The sequence below is a fragment of the Calonectris borealis genome, chromosome 14, assembly GCF_964195595.1.
Source record: "Calonectris borealis chromosome 14, bCalBor7.hap1.2, whole genome shotgun sequence".
Classification (NCBI taxonomy): domain Eukaryota; kingdom Metazoa; phylum Chordata; class Aves; order Procellariiformes; family Procellariidae; genus Calonectris; species Calonectris borealis.
This window is the reverse complement of record NC_134325.1, coordinates 19,234,469-19,255,896: the sequence shown is the minus strand read 5'-3', so window position 1 is coordinate 19,255,896 and position 21,428 is coordinate 19,234,469. Positions and strand designations below refer to the sequence as shown.

Here is a 21,428-nt window from a genome sequence, read left to right as displayed (position 1 = left end):
CTAAGCTTTTCTATTTATGCGTGTTTGTATTCAGTGAAGTAGTCTACAGCTCTCATGAGTAATCAGACCTTCCAAAGGCAACTCAAAAAGGGCAAGAAGGAACAGGGCTTTTATTCAAGGGTGTGTCGAAGTGTCTGGTGTGAACGTGGAAGAGGAGGGAGCTATCGAAGGGTGTGTTTGGGCAAGGAGAGCCAACCAGTCCTAGAAGCACAGGGAGTGGCTTGGAGTGGGACTGTATAACGGGCAGGCTGAGATGGTTCATGCTCTGCCCGGACAGAGTGCTGCGAAGCTTAGACTAGTGACTCTCAGTGCACATCTACCAGTAGAGATGGCTCCACAGACTGGCTCCACCGAAAAGGAGAAGCGACCTGTTTCAGCCTTTCTACAGCTTTTCACTTGGGAAGAGATCAGGATCCACAATGGCCATGGTCAAGGTCAGGAGCAATGGCTGGTGATTGACAGGAAGGTTTATGATGTCAGCAGGTTTTCCAAACAACATCCTGGAGGCAGCCGAGTTATTAGCCACTATGCTGGCCAAGATGCTACGGTAAGATCTAGGAGGACAGTGGAGGAAGGTGGTTCCGTTGTCAGGGCAGGATGACATGGTGGGACCCCAGTGGAGAGTGCTTGTGGTAGTTGGCACTGTGCTCGGTCAGGTAATGAAGTTGACGGTTGGACTCGATGATCTTAGAGGTCTTTTCCAACCTTAAGGACTCTATGATTCTAAGTGGACATGTCTGTGCCATCTGTAAAAATGCCTTTCAGGCTATCTTCAGGGTCAGAGTTACCTGCCGTGCAAATTGTAAAGCTCCGATGAGGTTCATTACACCCTGCCGTAAACAAAGCGATACCCCGCAGGTTGTCTTGCCACGAGGCGTGCCCAGGCAAGCTGTCTTCCAGGTGCCTGAAAAGTGTCTGCTGGAGCAGCGAGCAAGGGAAGGGGGCAGGCAGCAGTACGCTCGGCGCGTGCTTTTACTTTAAAGGCTGCTCTTTCAGTGTCACATGGGTGTGATCAGTGGTAAGCAAAAGATAACCAAAAATAGAGCATGGGTAGATAAGGTGGAGGTAACGTCCAAGCATAAAGTAATTTGGGGGCCAGTGAGGCAAGAGAAGGGGGTACTCAGGGAAGGGGCACTATTTTGTACAGGTAAGTGGAGGAGAAGAGAGTCTTGAGCAAAAAGGCTATTTCAAAGGAGGGGGGGAAAGGAATAAAATACAGGGAAAATGAGTGAGAAAGCAGCAGAATGACATTTGGCTGCAGAAGATGAGGAAAGAATCTAAAAATAATCACTATTTGAAAATAGATTTTCCAGAGATTCCTGCAAATTTCTTTGATTTAGAGGATTTCTCTAAAATAATTTGTTGCTTGTTGACAGAAATAATAAATTCTAAGCAGATCTCACAGAGTATTTGCTGAAAGTAGGTACTGAATTTCTGATTAGTCAGAAATAGGCGCATTAGAAACATGACCAGGATTATGGCATAAACTTGTGATGTAGGAGACCCAGATTTAATTCTTGTCACAACAAAACTTTTTGACTTCAAGGAAGTTGCTTACCTTGCCTGATTCCTCAGGTTTCAGTCTGTAAAATGGGATAGCACTTCCTAACTCATGGCCCAAAATGGGGCAGATCAGTTATTTTTCACATTTCCTCCCTTTCCCCCGACTTGAAACTGAGACAAAAAAATACCTAGTGTTCTCAAATGCAGAAAAAGAAGGCTTCTGAGTCTCGTTGGTTTTCTTCTCTAGCTCTCTGGCTGGCAGATTCAGCCCTGTTGTAAAGAGAGGGTTGTGTGTCCATAATGCAGCACCTGCGTAAGGCGACGGGAGGTCGCAAACGGTGCTGCACCAAGAGCTAACGGGAGAAGGGACCCTGATCCTGCCCACCGACCACGGCCAGCTCTCTCACCAACCTGTTATCTTCCCAGTAATTCTATTCCAGCAAACCTTCTGTGTGCGCTAATTCACTGTAGCCTTCTCTAAAGAGGATTTAAACATGCGAAAAAGATATATTTTTTTAATGAAAAAATGTATTTTTTTAATGAAAACCGTGTTTTTACATAAAAGATGAATGTGCCAATTTTAAGCCAACACAGCCCTTTCAGGTGATGTTTTGTGCCACGCTGCGATGAACTTACAATAGAGACAAACGTTGAGGCTGCCACTCTTAAGAAGGTAAGTCCAGCCATTCCAAGCCAGCCCAGAGATCCCTGTAGCCTGGTGCCATCTCCTGCAGTTTCTGTTCCTGGGCTGTTACAAAAGGAGCCGAGGAATACAGAAGGCACGGAACGATTTGTCCCCCAGCTGTGTCCTCCCAGCTTCTGCAGCCACCGGTGTAAGGACTTGCATTTAGATTATTATGTTTCATAGACACCCAGGGGTTTTAACCGCAGTGAATTTGTCTGGTATGAATGAGTTTAAAGAGTGACCTTTGAGCTTATTTTTATTTACTATTACAATAATATTACAATCTCATTATTTTTCCTCATTATTACTTTTGTACATTTTAAACCTACTTGCTGATAATTTCATTATTGTGTTATGAAAACAGCGAATAAATTTTCCCTCATTTTCTCAATGCTACTTATGGGTTTTTAGAACTCTCTAACTTGTTACCTCTTCTCCAAGGCAGTCTTCTAGTACGAAAGCTGTTCCAGAACTCTGTTCATCTTTTTTTGCTCCGTATAGTTGTACCACATCCCTTTGAAGACAGAAGGACCAGAACCACATGCAGTAAAGACTGTGGGTACACTGTGGATTTATGTTGCATCATATGGCATTCTTCTGTCTTGCTCTCGATTTTTATTTTGCTAATCTTTATCGTTCTTTTTGCTTTTAAAATGCTGCTATGTTCTTGTATCCTGAGTAATACACACTTTTACAGAAAAGCAGGACTGGAAGGTGTCTCAAAAGAATGTCTGGTGCATGACTTTGCCTAAAGCCAGGATCCAGGATTTTTTTCCAAGTACTCTTGACTACTCTAGAGCTCATAATTGTATATATGTGGTGAGAGTTATCTTCCTCTAGAGCTCATAGTTGTATATATATTGTGAGAATTTTCCTCCTCTGTGTGGATTACTTTGTAAATACAGACAATACGCATTGCAGAACATACACTGGTGTCAAATGTTGGAGGTTAGGTGTGTTGCAGATGATAGTCCTTAAAGTTAATCTCTCCTAAGATGATAATCAGGGCCTAAGAGCAGGGAGGAGAGAGGACAGGTTGCAGGACTGAAAGGCTTGCATTTCTGCGATAAGAATCTGTGATACTGATATCGTGGATAGGAAATTCTGCTTAAAAGGATTCTGGCTCCTGTTTCTAAGCTGCAGTATAGACATTTACAGCTTGACTCAGTTTTAGAATTCCTGGCAAGAGGGAGCTACATAAAAATGTATAGAAGACTTAGGATGAGGGGCACAGAATCATGAGGGGAAGATTTCCCCAGTCCTCTGGGTCTGGACAGAGTTACTCCTTTGTCACTGTGACAAGGGCCACTAGACATCTGTAGAAAGCCCATCTGTCCAGAAAGTCACCTTGCTCTGACTTCTTCCAGACTAAAGTACTCAGAGAGAGACTGTCTCTCAGCAGAGGAATGTCAGGCTGCAGAAGGGAAGTCCTCTGTCCTCTTCCAGGGACTTAATCCTGACCCGAGTGTGCAGAATTTTGTTGTGTCGTGATCGCCCACGTTGATTTTCAGAGCCAAAATCGGCAAGTGCCTGCTCAGACACTGAGGATTTCGTTATGTCTGCTCCTCCTGGAAGACAAAAGAGTATGGTCAGCCCCTTTACCTTTCTTCTGGACAATTCACTGAGGACATGAACTAAAGAAGAGTTTTGGTTTATCTGGAATTTCGTCCTTTATTCCATAGTTTCTATTTGATTTTGAAACTGGTATTTCAAACGGTTCTTGGACAGCCCCGTTTGTGTCACTGGTGTTACCCCGTTCTCCAAAACATCAATCCCTCTGAAAACTTCCAGGGAACTGTAGGAGATACCCAGTTAGTCCTGCTGTGTAGGGAGCTTCAGCAAGTATTTCCTATGGTCCTCGTGTAATAAAGAGAGGATTTTAAAAACATCATCCCAAGCATGGCAAAGACACACCTCATTCATTGACATGTTTCCCTGCTCCTGGGTCCCATCCATAGGGCAGGGCTGCTGGCTGGAGCCTTCTAGGGAAGGACTGTGCTGAAATAAGCAGATGAGAGAGCATGTTTCCCTCTGCAGGGAGTTTTTCATCACACACTTTCATGTTGATTACCAGCCTCGCCCAGGTACTTTTATGAAATTTAACTTCTTGAAACTTCTCCAGCTTCCTCGGGCCAAGCTCCAGTTGATGGCAAAGAACTACAGGAGCAACCAAAGGGAAAAAAATGGACAAAGGAAACTGGATTATGTATTACATCAAAGACCTGGAAAAAGGAGAGCCGCAGCATCTGGTGTTTAGTCACATACCCTTTCTTACCCCCTTCCTTTGTGTGTTTCTCAGGATGCCTTTGTAGCATTTCACAACGATAAGTCTCTGGTGAAAAAATACATGAAATCTCTGCTGATTGGGGAGTTGGCACCAGATCAACCCAGCTTTGAGTCTAATAAAAAAGTGAGTGTCCCAGAATCCAGCTGTGGGAATGGCTTGGGTTTCAGAATGGGAGGAGAAGGAAAATAAGAGAGCGAACAGAAATAATGTCTGAAGCAGCATGCCTGAGGCTGTGCCGTAGGCTGGGTGGCGGGGAGGCAGCTGGCAGGAGTCACGCATGGAAACATGCACTGTCCCAGAATCACTAATTCCCCACCTGAGTGTGAGGAATGAGCCCCAGAGCCCTAAATTCTGCTCACTTCTTCCCGCGGCGATGTCTCAGGAACAGAGCCTGTCAGCAACTTGTTTTCCAGTGTCGAAGCAAAACCAAGACCTGTTGATCTCGCGCTCATTTTTGCACAGAGACCCCTCTGATAGAACATCTCCTCTGACTGCCATGGCTACTTTGGGATTCGGGGGGCTGCTGTGTTACAGTGACATTATGTGACAGTGCATTAATACTCGCTTTACCCACAGAAATCACTTCTAGAGGATTTTCGTGAGCTGCGCTGCACTATTGAGAAGATGGGACTTCTGAGGCCAGATTACATCTTTTTCTTCCTGATTTTCCTTCACCTCCTGGTACTGGATGCTGCATCCTGGCTCGTGGTTTGGTACTTTGGGATATCCTTCGTGCCTTTCCTGGTTGGCATGGCGTTCTTCACCATTGCTCAGGTAAACTGCTGACAGCTGTTCAACGCTGCAGATGTGTTTGGTTCTTCCAGATGGAGAGGGTTAATGAAATGTTCACATCCCAGTCATCGCTTTACTGCCTCTTCTTCGATCCTGTAATCTGGCCGAAGACAACAAGCACGTTCTGCATCACAATTTCTGTTGCCTTCAGCAAATCTAGATTTGCTGACAAGCTGCTCAGCAGGGTTGGTGGGATGTTGTGGAGCTGGCAGTTTCACAAGATGGGATGAGCTGATCTAATCACTTGCCCCAGCAAAGGAGGGAATATTTCATTCTCAGCTCCACTTTTGGCTCCGTGTTCCTTCTGTTTACTGACTGCTGGCTCTGGTGTTTGTTGGGTCCTTTATGAGCCGATTACACTCACTGGCCCTGAATAGTTTTCTGCTGGTTCAGTAAACTGAATCATAGAAGGGCACGATACATGTCAGGGTTGGTGTAGGGAAGGAGGGAACAGACTTTGTGGCCCTTAGGTGGGAGAAATTGGAGGGTGAGGGAAGGAAGAGAGCAAGATTTTCTTAATAGCGCTAAAACCTTAGGTTTGCTCAGACATCCATGGAACAAGTGCAGAGTAACTAATTTTTTAAATAATCTGTTCTGTTTGCCTAATATCTGCTAAGGCAGATACTCCTCAAAGGCCATTCTTGTATTTCCATGGGAATATGAAATACAACACAGCTATGGATTTGGAAATTCTTACACTTTCTAGCTGGTTACTTGGAAATTATGTATTTGTGATGGGAGCAAAAGAGTTCCATGCTGTAACAGTCAAGTTAATTGTAATGATGCTTTGCTGCTTTCCCTTTAGCTGCTACAATAAAATCAGTATCTGGCATTGAGCAGCTTTAGTGGACAGTAGCCTGGAAGGAAGTTCTCAGCTTCGAGCACCTAGGACAGCAGGTAGTGTTCCTTCCCCGAACCAGAGGGAAGATGCACTCACGCTAAGAAGTTACAGAGACTCCCGAGGCAAATTAACGCAACGCCGCTGTGCTTCTGTTTCCTCAGTGATCCTTTTGTCTTCCAGATCCAGATGAGCTGGTTCCAACATGATCTGGGGCACTGCTCAGTCTTCAGGAAGCCTAAATGGAATCGACTTCTGCAGATTGTTGTGATAGACGTTCTGAAGGTAATTGCCTCATGGTGGGAATGTTCTCTGGGGCTAATCTGGACTAAGCAATGAATGGGAGTGTCCCTACGTTCAGGCAATATCGCCTGTGAGGGAAGTGTAGCCATCAATAATAGGTGGAGAAATAGTGATGTAATTGTTGAATCCCTGGTCTTCAACTTTTCCTGTAGGGGTTACCAGCCAGCTGGTGGAATCACTTGCACAACCAGCACCATGCCAAACCCAACTGCTTCCGCAAAGACCCTGACCTCAACATGCACCCTCTCCTGTTCAGCTTGGGAAAGACACTCTCCATGGAGGTGAGCATGGGGATGGCTGGAGAAGCAAAGATTTTAAAGACAGAAAGCTATAGACTGAGGTATAATAATAACCCAGATCGTGCCTTTCTGCGTAAACTCATGGTAACTTCCAAAGTGTTCCAAGGTCTGAGTGCCAATGTACTGACTGGTTATTACGATGCTTAGGCACCAGCTCCTGAGAAGCAAAGTCTTAACATCAGTGCTCAAGTTCTCTGTGTTGCTAGAAGAGCAGGGTAAGCACCTTGAAGGCAGCCCAAAGAATGAGTCAGTCCACTTGCATTGGTATGAGATGTTCTTAGTGATCCTGTAGCTAATGAGTCAGGTGTTCCCTCTGGGTCCTTCTGGCTGTGGGAGCTGTTTGGCACCCAAAACCTTCAGGACCAGTATAGCTGCTATGCACAAAACACAAGTGTAGCAAGTTATTTCTTAATCACAAATTTTATAGCTTTCATAAAAATAGCAACCATAAACAGACCCTTCCTGCATCCTTATGATTTCTGATATCATCAGGATAGGCAGGGTCTCTTCTGCCTTTTCTTTCCCTGGCAATTCTGTTTACTCATGGGGTGATGAAATGGCCTCTTTGCTAGATAACCAGCCTCTTAAATAACGTCTCACTCTCCTTTAGCTGGTAATAAGCAAAGAAACTACAGGTCTCCAAGGCATGTAGAAAATTCCAGCTCTGCTGTCTCAGAAAGACTCCTGTAAAGAGAGTTTCTACAGAATACTTATTCACAGAAAACTGTTAGCTGCAACTGGGAAGGATTTTGTCAGTGGTCTTCCAAAAGATCTGTCATGGCTGTATATTAGCATGAGCACCTAGAGTGGGCTGGCTGTGCTAGGTTGGGTTTGATGGAAATGAAAATGTAGGAAATGAGTTCTCATGTCTTCCTGCTTTTTAACAGAAGTCAGGTACACTGTGGATGGGCAAAATGGATTTCAGTGGTTTCAGTTAGTCCAGTCCATTTGGTTTGTTTCAGTTTTGATCCAGTGAAGACACCTTGGACATGTTCAAGGTTTTTTTCTCAGTAATAGGGGAGCTCTGGAAATAGTTTGCTTTATCTCCTTATTATTTTACCCTTTGAAGAATCGTAAGCACAAAATTTGCAGATGATGTTAAGAACCCTTTTGTGCAAATAGTGAATAAATACATTGTGAGGAAATAAACTTACTTGTTCTTTTTGTAAATATTTCATCTCTGCTGTTTCATGTATTTGAAGGCAAAATATTCAACAAAACAAAAAGGCAGATGTCTTTATAGAGCATTTAGTACGTTGATCTTGCAGTCATTTTAGGATAGCATCCAAATGCTTGTGTCATTGCTGGCCACTATCTCCTCTATTACTCAAAAACTTGGGATGTCTGCATCCTATCTCATCTGATACAGAAGTTCAGATGTAGCTTTCACATCCTGCATTCGTCACCCATCAAGTTTCTTGTCTTAGTTTTCATGTTTATAACCTGTTCCTCCCTGAGCACCGATAGTCTCAGCACTCTGTGGTGTATACGTGGAATTGGTTAGCTTGGGCTTTCATTACCATCACTGGAAACTTCCCCTACAAAATTCAAATGACTTGTGAGCATTTTTGTGATTTTTGAGCATTTTTGTATCCTGCCATGAGTTTTGGAACTCTCCTAAAAAATGGCTCTGTTCTGACATCGGTATAACGCTGATATCTGGAGACAGAGGCTCAAATGAAATCTGCTTCTCTCCATTACTTTGGAACTTCAGTATCTGCTTGTCAAGAAGAGGGGTTGAATTACAGAGATTAAGAGGTGGTTCTCTATGTGTTCATTAGCCAGGAATAAGAAATACCTTATGAAGGGTCTCATTACAATGAGATTTTCATTTTTCAGCTTGGGAAAAAGAAGAAGAAGTTCATGCCTTACAATTATCAGCATAAATATTTCGTCTGTGAGTATCCCCGCTTCCTTGCACTGCTTCCTTCTAGTGCTTCCCCTAAAAACCATGACTGCATCTCCTCCTCAAAATAAAAGTTCTAAAGGTGCTTCCGTTGAAGTTACAGCTTCAGGAAGCTTCCTTCACGTTAAAGAAGGTTGACGTGAGGAGGAATTGCCCCTTATGTCTCTGTTAGGATTATGTGATGTTAGGTACCGGATAGGGGTGAATCGAGTGTGAGACAGAAAGGGATGGGAAAGAAATGAAGAAGTGAAGGGTGCTGAGATGAAAAGCGGAACAAATGATGTGGACACATGAAAGTTAGTGTAAATGGAAGACAGCAATTTTTTTATTCCATTGCAAAGAAGAATCTTTTAGTGGAACTGTTCCCCCCGCCCCACCGAATATTCTGTAAGATTTATGATGCAGTGAAGTTATAAATGTCTCTCCGTTTTCATTCTTTCCTTCAGTATTGGCCCCACTTGCACTTATACCCTTCTTCCAGCTGTCTATATTCTACTTTGCAATCAAGAGGAAAAAGTGGTTGGTAAGCACTACTTGCGTTGTCTAGAAGACTTTCAAAAAATTTCGCCACTCTGTGGCTATATTAACCTTCACCTCAGGTGGTTCTGGGGCTTCAGATAGAAAAGGCTGATTCTCGGCGTGGTGCAGCAGGAATCTAGTCAATGGGTCCAGGGAGAATTTTTTTAGGAGAGGCTTTTTAGCAGCTGCATAAAAGTTAACAGAAAACTATCAGACCTTGACAGAGTTGATTGCAGGGCTGTTTGCTGGTCTTTAGTTACTGATGGTAAAGTGAGTGCTGTGGGAATATTTCAGGGATACACTCAACTTGAGGCAGAATGATGGTGTGGAGCTTACTCTTGATAGATAAGAGATAAATAAATAAGAACATTTTTTATGCTGCAGTTCAAGTAAAGGGGAGGGAAGGGAGTGGAGGGAGTTGATCAACAAAGGCTTATTTTCATCTTGTTTGTTTGTTTGTTTTTATTTTGTTGTTGTTTTTTTTTTTTTTACAGGACCTGTTGTTGATTGTGTCTTTCAACATCCGAGTCTGTCTCATGTATATTCCTTTAATGGGATTTAACAATTTCATGGTGTACTACTGGCTGTCCAGGTAACACACAGCATACCCAGAGTCCCCATGACTAATATTTGTAAACAATATTGAGCTTCCATGGAAATAAATGAAAACTAGTCATACTCACTACAGTTTTCTCAGAAATAAATAGTCAACCAAGAAGAAACAGTATAACTTGGGGTGGGAGGGGTGGCTGCAAATATAAATTCAGTAGTTCTCAAAAGAAACTCCAAAAGTTTTAGGAGGCAAAGCAATGGAATAGAAAATCCTGAATTATGTAAAAGTGCTCTTTTACTTAAGGTGAGACTCAGGAAAGTGTTTTAATGGTAAATTTGGATGGGATTAGAGATATGATAAGTGTTTCTGTCTTTACCTGCCCAGGTACCTAGAGAGTACCTGGTTTATTTGGGTGTCGCAGATGAATCACATTCCGATGGAAATTGATTATGATAAGAACGAAGACTGGGTATCCACTCAGGTGAGAACCTTCTTTCTTCTGGAAGAGTGGGTCTGCAGTTCTGAATTATAGGACAAAGAGAACGTTGTTCTTCTCTTAGCTTTAATGCTGTGTTGATGAGGTTTGTCGTCGTCATTCGTTAAATAGGCGTGCATTTCTGTAGTAGTCAAAACATTTAAAACTTTAGTTGGAAAACAGGACATCTAGATTAAAAAAAAATCCTATTTCTTCACTGAAAGGTTTTGACACGTTTTTCACATCACTTTTCCCTTGATATTATGAAAAAGTACTGAAAGACTACAGTCAATCTCCTTTTTAGGCCAACTAAAGAGGAGCAAAGTGGGACTGGATACCTTTATTTTTCACCCTACAGTTTACAGGTTTACTGCAGATAAGGTAAATCTGACAAAATTCAGGTCTGATAAAAATAAGTCTGTGAATACAACTTTACTCACATCTATACTGCCTCCAGCAGTATAATCCCACATGGTGGGTTCTAAGCATTTTGCCTTATATTAAGGAAAAAAACCTGGCCTAGTATTCATCTGACCAGATCTGGATGTCTACATCTGAACACCTGCTACATTCATTGGAGAGAAAGAGCCATTTCTGAGGCATGATTCGTCTTACTCTGAAATAGATATCTAAATCAGGTCAGATGAGTGGCACCATAAAAACGTCTACTTTTCGCCATTGACTCTAAAGTGATGAGCCCAGATGCAGATTTCAAACTAAAGGTGTCTAAATTAGGTGAGAGGAAGCCTGTGTACACAAATGTTTGTCCTCATGCTTCTGCATCTCAGTCCACTTGTACTGGTTGGAGGAGGCCAGAAGAATGTTTTTTGTTTCTTTATTGGGCATCTTTTCTTTCCATCCAAGTGAAAGGTGTGAGGAGAACCTATTAATAGAACCACAGTTGGAGTTGTGTGCGTGCCAGTGAAGAAGTTGTTCTTTCTGAGTGAAGAGCTAGCTAAATTGACCAACAACCCATTTCAATCTAGACTTCCTTTAATTCTTCAGGGCAATGATACCTATAATCCCTGACGCTAAGTTGCCTTTTTTTGCAAGACGAGGGTTGGTAATAATTGCTGGGGTTCAATTATCAGACTTCCAGAAAAATAAAAGCTAAATCATGTATTTCCTTGGTCTTTTTTCCTCCCAGCTCCATGCAACATGCAACGTTAACCAATCTTTGTTCAATGACTGGTTCACTGGGCACTTGAACTTCCAAATTGAGCACCAGTGAGTATGATTATGGGGAGAAGAATGGGAATAATATGGGGCACTTAAAAGTGAGAAAGACCATGTAGTCTCATATGAAACCATTCAGGAGACCCTTTGCTCTCCTTCTGGGGGGGGCAGGGACATATTTTGAACAGAGGGAACAGAGCAGTCTTACAATAACTCGCTCATTCAATTCTGCAGCCTTTTCCCCACAATGCCTCGACACAACTACTGGAAAGCTGCTCCTCTGGTGAAAGCCCTTTGTGATAAGCATGGCATTGAGTATAAAAGCAAGACTTTACTGACAGCCTTTCTAGACATTTTGCAGTAAGTATCAATTAACAAGATGGTTTTGCACTGTAATAGCATGCAAGGGAGAGACATAGGCAGCCATTTCAAATCAATATCCATGGAGAGATCAAACCTAGAGTTTATTCAGGTTTTTCTAAAGGCACTTTTAATTTTCAAAAATTTTCAAAGTTTCAAAGATTATTTTCTCTTCCTTAAGCCTTCTCAGTTCATTCCCTGTAGTCAGATTTTGAGATGTCTATGCAGTTTTTAATCCATTTTTGCCATTTACTTCTTTTCACATCTAAACTACGGTTTGCTTCCCATGAAGTTGAATATTGCATCCCCATAAGCGATTTTTTTACTTTCTGTTCTTCCAGTTCACTGAAGGATTCTGGGGAGCACTGGCTTGAAGCATATCTGCACGGATAGAAACTGGCAACTCTCAAAGGGAACCTCTTCACCAGACAACTGCTGCAAAGAGTCAGCACACACCACCAGTGTGTGTGTGTCTTCTGGCATAGAAACTCGGGAGCTGGGCAAAGCTAATTTCAGTAAGAATGAGTGGGAAAGTGGCTTAAAGATACATTTTTTTCTTGGCCATGAAACTCTATTTTTCCTGCTCTCAATCTCAGAATTTAGAGCCATGATGAACTGGGCCTTTAAATTGGGGAGAAGTAGCTCTTGAACCAGCTTGATCAGTTTACTTCATTGGAGGCGACAGCTCGTTGCTTATGGAAAAAGTTTGAAAGGAAATTCTTCGTAGAGTCATAGAATGGTTTGGGTTGGAAGGGACCTTTAAAGATCATCTCGTCCAAACCCCTGCCATGGGCAGGGACATCTTTCGCTAGATCAGGTAGCTCAAAGCCCCGTCCAACCTGACCTTGAACACTTCCAGGGATGAGGCATCCATGACACCTCTGGGCAACCTGTTCCAGTGTCTCACCACCCTCACAGTAAAGAATTTCTTCCTTATATCTAATCTAAATCTACCGTCTTTCAATGTGAAACCATTGTCCCTTGTCCTACCACTGCAAACCCTGGTAAAAAGTCTCTCTCCATCTTTCTTATAAGCCCTCTTTAAGTATTGAAAGGCCACAATAAGGTCTCCTTCTTAGTGTTTTTGGCTCAGTGGCTCGGTGAAAATGGGATAGGACAAAGCAAACTGCAGGAAGACAGGACACATTAGGACAGGGGGGATGTTTGCGGGGTGTTCCAGAATAGGTAAGATAAGTAGGCAAAGAACAAGATGGCCTGGGGTATGTCCCCATCGCTAGTGGCCATATGTGCACTAACTCTAACTACTTAGGTGTTATAAATAGTACTGTTCATGGACTGCATAGGGAGGCAGGTAATTAGTGCTAAGTTTTACACCTGTAATAGCTGGTTTGAATACAGTCCAAAGAGTCTGTATAGAATGTATTATTTATATGCATAAATACATGTATATATTTTCATTGAGTGGTGACTGTGCTGCCTGATTAGCTTTCTGATGTAGACCAGCTTTGAATAAGAGTGAGAAGCCTAGGCACAGGCTAGGTCCATATTGCAAGGGCATTTAGGGTACTCCTGCTTTTATTGAGTTGTTGTTTTTTTTTTTTTTAATCTAAATGCTTACTTCCCGGTGATTCCAAGGACCTGTGGGCATCTACATTGGTTGTCAGGCAACTAAGTACATTTGTGGCTCTGTTCCTACATCCAGGAAATAAATCACACCTAATTCTGTCATCCCAAGGCCTCTTTGGGCCTTGCAAACTTTTCTTCTCTTTCAGCATCTCCAAGAACCAGCTCCTTTCCTGGAACTCTCTCTTACCAGTTTTGTACCTGGTACTCAGCTGTTTGGCCCCAAGAAGGACCTAGCCCCTCCCTGCTTATGGTCAAGGACAGCTTCTGCTAGTGGGAAGCGTAATGACCACTTGTGTAGAGGCACAGTAGTCTCCAAGAACACTATTGGCTTTTGAGAGAGCCAGCAAAATAAAGAAGCTAGGAGTGGGCCTATAGCAGAATATTTTCACTGAAAGTGCTTTAAACTTGAAAGGAAAGGAAAACTGTAAATGAGGAGAGATGAGCATTGAATAACAGACAAAAGAAATAGAAGATGAACGAAAGAACAAGGAGGTGTGTGGGTATCAATTAATAGCAGGAAAAAAAGAAGGGGAAAAAAAAAGCTGAGTGGTGATAACATGGTTATTTGGAAAAGCTAGAAAACAGGAAAAAAAGACAAATGATAAGAATATCAGTAAAGCTCCTCTTCATGATTTTTAGATTGCAAGTCAATACCTGTTTCAGAAAGAGTATATGACCTGATTACTATTGCTGATTTTGCAAAGGAATGATGATTCAAGGATGACATTTTCTAATATAATTTATAGCTAATATAGTCCATTAGGAGACAGTTGAGCCATACTGGCAAAACCTGTATTGTACTGTATTCACCTAACTGACCTAAAACCATGAACGCAGTCTGTAACGGCAAAGAAGTAGACAATTTGCCCATAAAAGCAAAGACCATGTGAAAAAAAAGTGGTGCTTCTCCTCTGCCATTCACATCCAGAACTCCGTGCCCCAGCTTTCAGTGGACAAACCACCCAAAGGAGGGAAACGTGAAAGATCTTAAAGTGAGATATCGCCCTGAACAACATGACCCATCTGCAACCCACTGGTGAGCAGCTTACCTGTATTACAAGCTACAGACAACCACAGCCGCCTTCTAGGTAACAAATCCTATCAAGCCCAACACACAAAGCAGGAGGAGTTTGGACTTTTTATTTTTGCCTTTCTTTTTTAAGAATATCTCCATTTATTCTTTTATTTATATTTTTTTGTGTGTAGGTGCAGGTACTGATAATACTGTTCTGGTTATTTCCTAATAATAGCTGATAGATGTCATTGAAAAGGATCCTGATTAAAAAAGTAGTTATTAAAATGGAATTTGAATGTAATTTGAAAATCCTTTCTAACTAGTACCTAGAACAATTCTGTGTTCCCAAATCCAAGGTTGGTTAGAATGGTGATATCCACGATTATGTGCAAGAGTAGTAACATTTTATAAGTATTTAAGTGATAGTACTGTCTTAAGATGAATGCAGGGATTTCACTGCATGCTCTATTTGGTAATACATGAAGACATTTTTAAATGGATGTCTTGGTGAAGGTAATATATATATTAAGGATTCCTGCTTTTACTGGTGAGACTTGAAAGCTGTGCTGATTTGATCGTGAGTCCCACTGAAATCCTCTAAACACAAGACTGACACAAAACGGTTCTTTCTGGTGTCAGTCTCATAAATCAAACTGATTATTTGTTGCATTTAGTTAGCATTCTACTCATTTGAATGTAGTAATTTATTGAGTCTGTCTTTTTGCAACCTCCTTTTAATTAAAATGTTTCTGTCCCTTTAATTGGTTCAACAGGCTGCTCTATGTGCATATTCATTTCTTTATCTGTTTCATAAAGGTTATTAACAATTAAGCTGGTTTACCATTATCGAATTCTAACATAGGTCAGGGTAACACCCGGAGAGAAGTTGGCAAGCCACTTCGTTTTGCATTCGCACTAATACTGAGGTCTCTAATAGTCTGATCTTAATGAGTAATAATTGGAAATTGCCCCAGCTGTAACACTGGTATAGAAGGAGAATAAAACGTGCGCAGCAAAAGCTTGTTCAACAGAAAACTTACATGACGGAGACTAAGACGATTGAAATCCAGGCTTTGTGCTTAACCAGTCTTCTGGAGACTGTAATCTTATTTATCATGTTTTTCATTACTGTAACGTTCCCTGAAAGACAATATGTGCAATCTGGAATACCTGGAAGAAACAAGGAAATTAGGGAAATAGTTTGCAGAATCCTGCTTGCTTCAGGAGTTTATGCTGCTAGTAGTGGTTTTTCTTATACGGGTAAAGCAAAAGAGCAAAAGAAATGTGGCACAGTCCCTGACAGTTGTTAGGAGTCGAACTGTGCTCGTGGAAATGCAGTGTGTCATGCAGAGTAACGCAGCATGCTTTTTATTCTGCAGCAATCCCATGCCCAGCTTCTCATAGTAATTCCATGTTTAATTCTAATTGAAATAATGCAAACTAAACCCCCTGATATTGTCTAGTATGTATGCCCAGCTGTATTTGCATCCTCAAAGTTCCTTTGCCTTAATTCAGGGATTTAATGTAACTTTACATTCACAATTAGTCAGCCTGTCAAACAAAAATATTTGTTTCAAGGCATTACCTTTCTGAATGGTCAAAATTTCAAAGAAACCAGAGGCTTTTGAGAAAAAATATAATCAAAAGCCCAACGTCTACTAAAATGCAGTTTTGAAAAAAAATCAAACGAAAGCCGGTCTCCTGGATCCACCATTCCTGTAATCTAACAGGTAAGAGGAAGCATAACAACGTGCAAATAAGGTTGAAGATCTAGGTCATATGTCTGGAAGTCTTTCTGGTTTTAAGTTATCAGAGTGAAATGCAATACTCCAGAGGATTCTTAAAACTGATGTGCAAAGAGAACTAAATCACTTATATTCCTTCTCTTCCTCTTCCAAACACCAAGTCACTTCTTCAAGCCACCGTTCCCTTCATCTCTTCTAACTGACCAAGCAGAGTCACTTCTCACAACAATCTTCTCTCTCAAATTGGTAATGGGCACTCTGAGTCTGTCTCCCTCCATCATCAAACACTTCACGTACTTGATGATGTTTAGGCTTTTTTAATAAGGAAAGTATAGTAAAAGGAGGAAGAATGTCATGAATCTGTTATTTCTTCTTCCTCTTACTTTCTTGTTCTCATATGACACAACTCTCTTATTTTCCTTTCACTTCTCAGCTTTTCTCTCCCTCTCCTCTTGGATAATTTTAATCGTTGCCTCCTTTAACTGGTTTCCAAATGGGTTTCCATCAACCTCTTTCCCACCTTCAACTCGTGAATATTTCCTGACTCCTCGTGATTAGGCAGACTCCAGACTTTCTACTCTGTAGGTTCTCTGAAAGATTTGAAGGATGCCGACTTGGTGGCTCTTGTATGGATAAGTAATGTCAATGAAACTGCAGCAAATATACTTACACAGACCAAAAAGGATTATGAAGCTTTGGAGATACGGATAAGCTTGGCTTAACAAAGCTTATTTCATGAGGAAGGGAGGCATATATGGTTACATTCCCTCTCCTAAATTTGTGTCTTTGCTTTTGTTCTTCACTCAGATTTAGGGAGGCAATTGGATAAGATGATTCAGGTGGAATCTGACTGCAAGAATTTAGAAATGGAAAAAACAACTCCCTTTTCTACTGATGTCTTGCTCTGTGTGGCAGGACCTCAGCTTAGCACCTGCCCTCTCTCCTCCTACCGAAGGGTGAAATGATTCCCATGTAAGACCTGTTCACTGATTCCTCTTACCACCCACCCCTGCAAAAAAATGGTAGGGTTCTTCAGTGTTGTTGTGTAAACTCTTAAATAATCGATTGGTGGCCAACTTGTTTGTCGGCTGACATGAAGGAAATGACAACGTATATATATAATGTATATCCATTAAGAGACAGTCAACCAGAAATAGAGACGATATCAACAATGAAGTCGGTTGACGTAGGTGACTATATTCCAGCTTAACACCTAAAATGCCTTTTCTTCAGGTGTTGCCTACAGCTGGCTCAGTAGGCGTGTTCTGCGATTATTCTAAAGCTCTTTAAATGCTGAGCTATGCTCCTGTGCATGTACAGAACTGCCTCGGTCTGAGCAATTTCCATCTTATCACCCACCTAAGGGTGGGACATGTTCCGTTTTCCTGTCTGCCATATCCCCTGAGGAGCCTGATCGCACAGGCATGCTCGGAACACACTTATACTGCAGGACTGTGCTTTTCAGAGAACGTTTATGTTTGTTGTCTTTCTAAAATGGAGCTGGAAGAGGTGATCCTCCACTTTTTCATAATACGGTGGTTATACAGTTATTATGGCAGTGTAATTACCTAGGTGCGATTCTCTCCCTAGCAAAAGTGACTCAAAGCCATAATGCCCACCTCTCACCCACGTATGGACTGGATGGTGACATGTTCCCCTCTCCCTGGAAGGTGCACCACGGTGCAACAAAGAATTCAAGACTGGCAATCCTTTATGGCATTTCTTGTCTTCTCAGAATACTTCTTGGGCAGGAATTTGATCCCCGTTTTAGACGCTTTCTACACCTTCTTTCAATGGCTACCAATAATTGCAAGAGCAATCTCCATCCTTTGTAATTGCATTCATAAGAGCGATACGGTATCTAAGCTGTTATCTGAGGCAGCCTGGGCCCTTAAGTCGTACTTCCAAGCTGTCCTTGTTCAAACTCCCCAAGGGACTAGAAAATGGTGTGCCAGGACTGAGTCGATGGTTCAAATGTTGTTTTTCAGTATGCTTTTTGAGGAGATCGCTATCAAGGGACATGCCCTGTGCCCACTGAGAAGCACTGTGATGGGTCTCTGGTAGCAGGAAGAAGCAATTTAAAATCAGGATAGTGCCTCTCCTGTCCCCGCCTCCGCACTCGTTACTGCCACCTAGAATAAGACCACAAGGTGCCTTGAATACCAGCGGATGAATAGTCGTATGCAGAAGTCCAGGACAAGCTCGGAGTGAGAAGCAGAGAGATTACTGGAGAGCCGACAGAAGCTTGTGCAATATGAAGTGGTAACTTTTATGATGCTGTTGTAAGAGCCAGTTGGAAACTGGAAATACTGTTATGGTATATGATGTCTTCTGTTCCACAGTGCCGGTAGAGTCAGCTACAAGTTAGACTCTGCATGTACAGGTTAGAGTCTGAATGAAGCCAACTTGCTAAGTCCCAGGTTCTCAACAAGGTATCTGGTGCTGAACATGCCAACTTTGCCGTGCAGCATCTCCAAGAGCCAGTAATGGGCTCTTTAATGAACTGTTGAGTTCAAGTGGTCACCTGGACACAGGGGAATAAAGTGGGGAAGAGGCCAGTGTGGTGGTTCTACGTTAACATGATACGTCATGCAATGTAGGCGTTCCTTTAGGACTGGCGGTGCTATTGTATTGACAACGTGTATAGGGGTGTTGCCAAATGCGCTTCCATGAGAATAGTGTAATCTCTGTGCTTAATGTATGTAACTACAATAAGAACTAAAGATAAAGTCAGATATGCTTTCTTTAAGATCTGTAAGTGCAGGTAGCTTTTATTTCCTCAACACTTTAATGTCAGCTTAGAAAATTATCTAGACAGCGATAAAAAGTAAATGAATTTGTTCAGCTCTTGCAAATTAAAACCTACTTTCACCACTGGGATTTGCATGTCAAAGAAACCAACAAATATTTCTAAAATAAAGGTGAAAAAAGAGTCAATATTTGTATTTCAGAAGGTGCCTGTATGCTTGAATTCTCTGGTTTTCATACGAAGAAATACTCAGCAAAACCCTGCTTAGGAGGGAGAAATACTCAGAGGTGATCTTTCCTCATGACTGAACCGAAAAGGGTACTAACCTGCAGCAGTATTTGGACCTTTGTAAAGTCCAACCCCAGCTGCCCCTGCTCCAAAGTTTATTTTTTGGAGAAACCAAGTAGGATTATTAAGAGGATAAGATGATGGAAATATACATTCTTTCACAATTCTGTCAGTAATAACTACAGTCTAATAAATACAGTAATAACTACAACACAGCTAAAGGTTGGCAACTTGATAAGAAATCATGAAGCAATTCCTCACAAGGAAGAGTTCGTTACATATTTTTAGATTCAGGTTGAATCTTAATCAGCAGAACATTTCCAGCTGGTAAACCAGCCTAATGAACTTCTGCTGCTTCCAGTTAGAGACAGAAGAATGTTTCTCAGTATACTTATCTTCTCCTCCATGGATTGGAGGTTTCCATTGTGACAGTTTTGTATCAGAATATGAATTATATCATATATATATATGTGAGTTGTGAAGGTGTTCCTCATTTGGACCCTTGGTCCCTTAAGGGTGTTTATATCTTACCAGAAAGATGGTATGCCTGGTGTGGCTGAGGATACATGAGGAAAAATGAGAATCAAGTGAAATGATCTTTACTGGTTTGACTGACCACTGGACTGAATCTGGTAACATACGCTCTGAAAAAAGTCATTCTCCCCTGAAGGACCTACATTCCTTCTTGGAAGTTACAACATTTTGAAAACACGTATACGTATATGTGAAAATACGTCTTTTCATTAGGTTCCTAGGGGATCTAGATCTCTCCCTATTGACTGCCCTATCCTTAAATATATTTACCACTCAAGTAATACTTACACTAGCTGTATATTTTATCAGCAGGGTGGTTATGCTTAGCATAAGAAAATAGGCTTATATTTCAGGTTTTGGTTTTGTGGTGTGTGGAAAATGAGAATGTTGGAAACATTCTAGTGAAACATGCACAGTGATCCATATTATCTTTTTGTGCCAATTAATCAAGTTTATTGATTCAAGGGGGTCGATACAAGGGTGTCCACTGGAGCTGTTATTCTGATCTACGATGGGTTAGAAGAGATTCAGTCTACATGTATTAGCAAAATAAAAATAAGGGCAATTTTTTAAAGCACTATTCCTTTCCTTTTGGTTTTTTTTTGCATGTAATACCCAAGAAATCTAACATGAACATCTAGAATCTGCAGCATCAGACTCCAGTGTGAATTAATCTTAGATTTGTTTTATAAGCCTAGTTTCCTATGGAAGCCATCCCTGTTCGGTGACTGCCGATTGCTGGGTTCTCTCACATATAGGATCGTGTTTGCTGGTCTGACAGGAGAAAAGCAGCATCAGCAATCAATTAAAAAAATGCGTGAGAAGTGTCAATTGAGCACAAGAGAGATGTGTAAATCCTTGTGTAAGGAAAAGCGGCAACGGGAACTTGGTTTCCTATGTCATGTGGCATCAGAGGGTGGCTCCGACTGATTCTCTAAGTGCCCGTTGGTGACCGCAGCCTCACTCCGCTTTGGTTTAAGTATCTAGTATAAAAAAGTCACGTATTTTAGAATTACCTATTTATCACTGCACAATTCTTGTACCAAAGAAATGATCTGCTGATACACACTGTTTTATACCAGCACAGTATGGAGAACGTTGAGTAAGAGCAAGCTAATTATGCAAACAAAGCCTATATGCCCTGCAAGACGCGCTGCATACAGAAATCTACGTGACCTTAATTTTCACTCTGACTCATAATTCCATTTTTGTGAACAGAACTGCGCATGGCAGTTGCATACCATTCGGTGTGCTCACATGGGCTTTTCTACCCATTTACAACCTCCCGTATCGCTGTCACACCGGCTGGTTAAAGTTTCAATTACCTGCGTCTGGGGGGTACCAAGAACAACAAATAGGCGTGAGGTGGCACAAGAGAGACCATGTTAGATCAGAGCAATATTCCAGCCAGCCAGTGTCCAAAAAGTGGATGCCTAGGAAGGTTGTAAAGACAGATTCAATGGGGATTAATTACAATGCCTATTTTGTCATCATATATGCACTGAATACGCGGTGACTTATCCAATATGGGAAGGAAAATAATAGCAGCTCTGGCCACCGAGACAGTTGCTGGCAGTGATTTAAAGGGTAGCTCTTCTCAGGAATTACTCGGTCCACTCCCACTGAACTACCAGGACCTTTGAAATCCCACCCACATGCTAGATGTCCCAAGTATCAGTCTAACCTTCTTCTATTCCTCTTGAAGTACGAAACAGCCTAAGACACTTTGGCCTGTTGCAATAGAAGTGGATTTACCAGGCTGCGGCTCCTTGTGAAGCTGAAAAAGGATTTGTCTTCATTTTTTAACATTTGTT

General features: G+C 41.8%; 1 protein-coding gene across 1 annotated transcript; it reads left to right on the top strand.

The window, feature by feature from the left end:
* The first annotated feature begins 302 nt into the window (after positions 1–302).
* On the top strand, positions 303–15,263 carry LOC142088249 (acyl-CoA (8-3)-desaturase-like). The gene is made up of 12 exons (XM_075163402.1): positions 303–547; positions 4,488–4,598; positions 5,052–5,249; positions 6,289–6,390; positions 6,561–6,689; positions 8,547–8,604; positions 9,060–9,136; positions 9,627–9,724; positions 10,070–10,166; positions 11,308–11,387; positions 11,571–11,696; positions 12,038–15,263. Exons 1-12 carry the CDS (start codon positions 329–331, stop codon positions 12,087–12,089), a joined length of 1,347 nt encoding a protein of 448 aa, XP_075019503.1. The 5' UTR covers positions 303–328; the 3' UTR covers positions 12,090–15,263.
* The last annotated feature ends 6,165 nt before the right edge of the window (positions 15,264–21,428 follow it).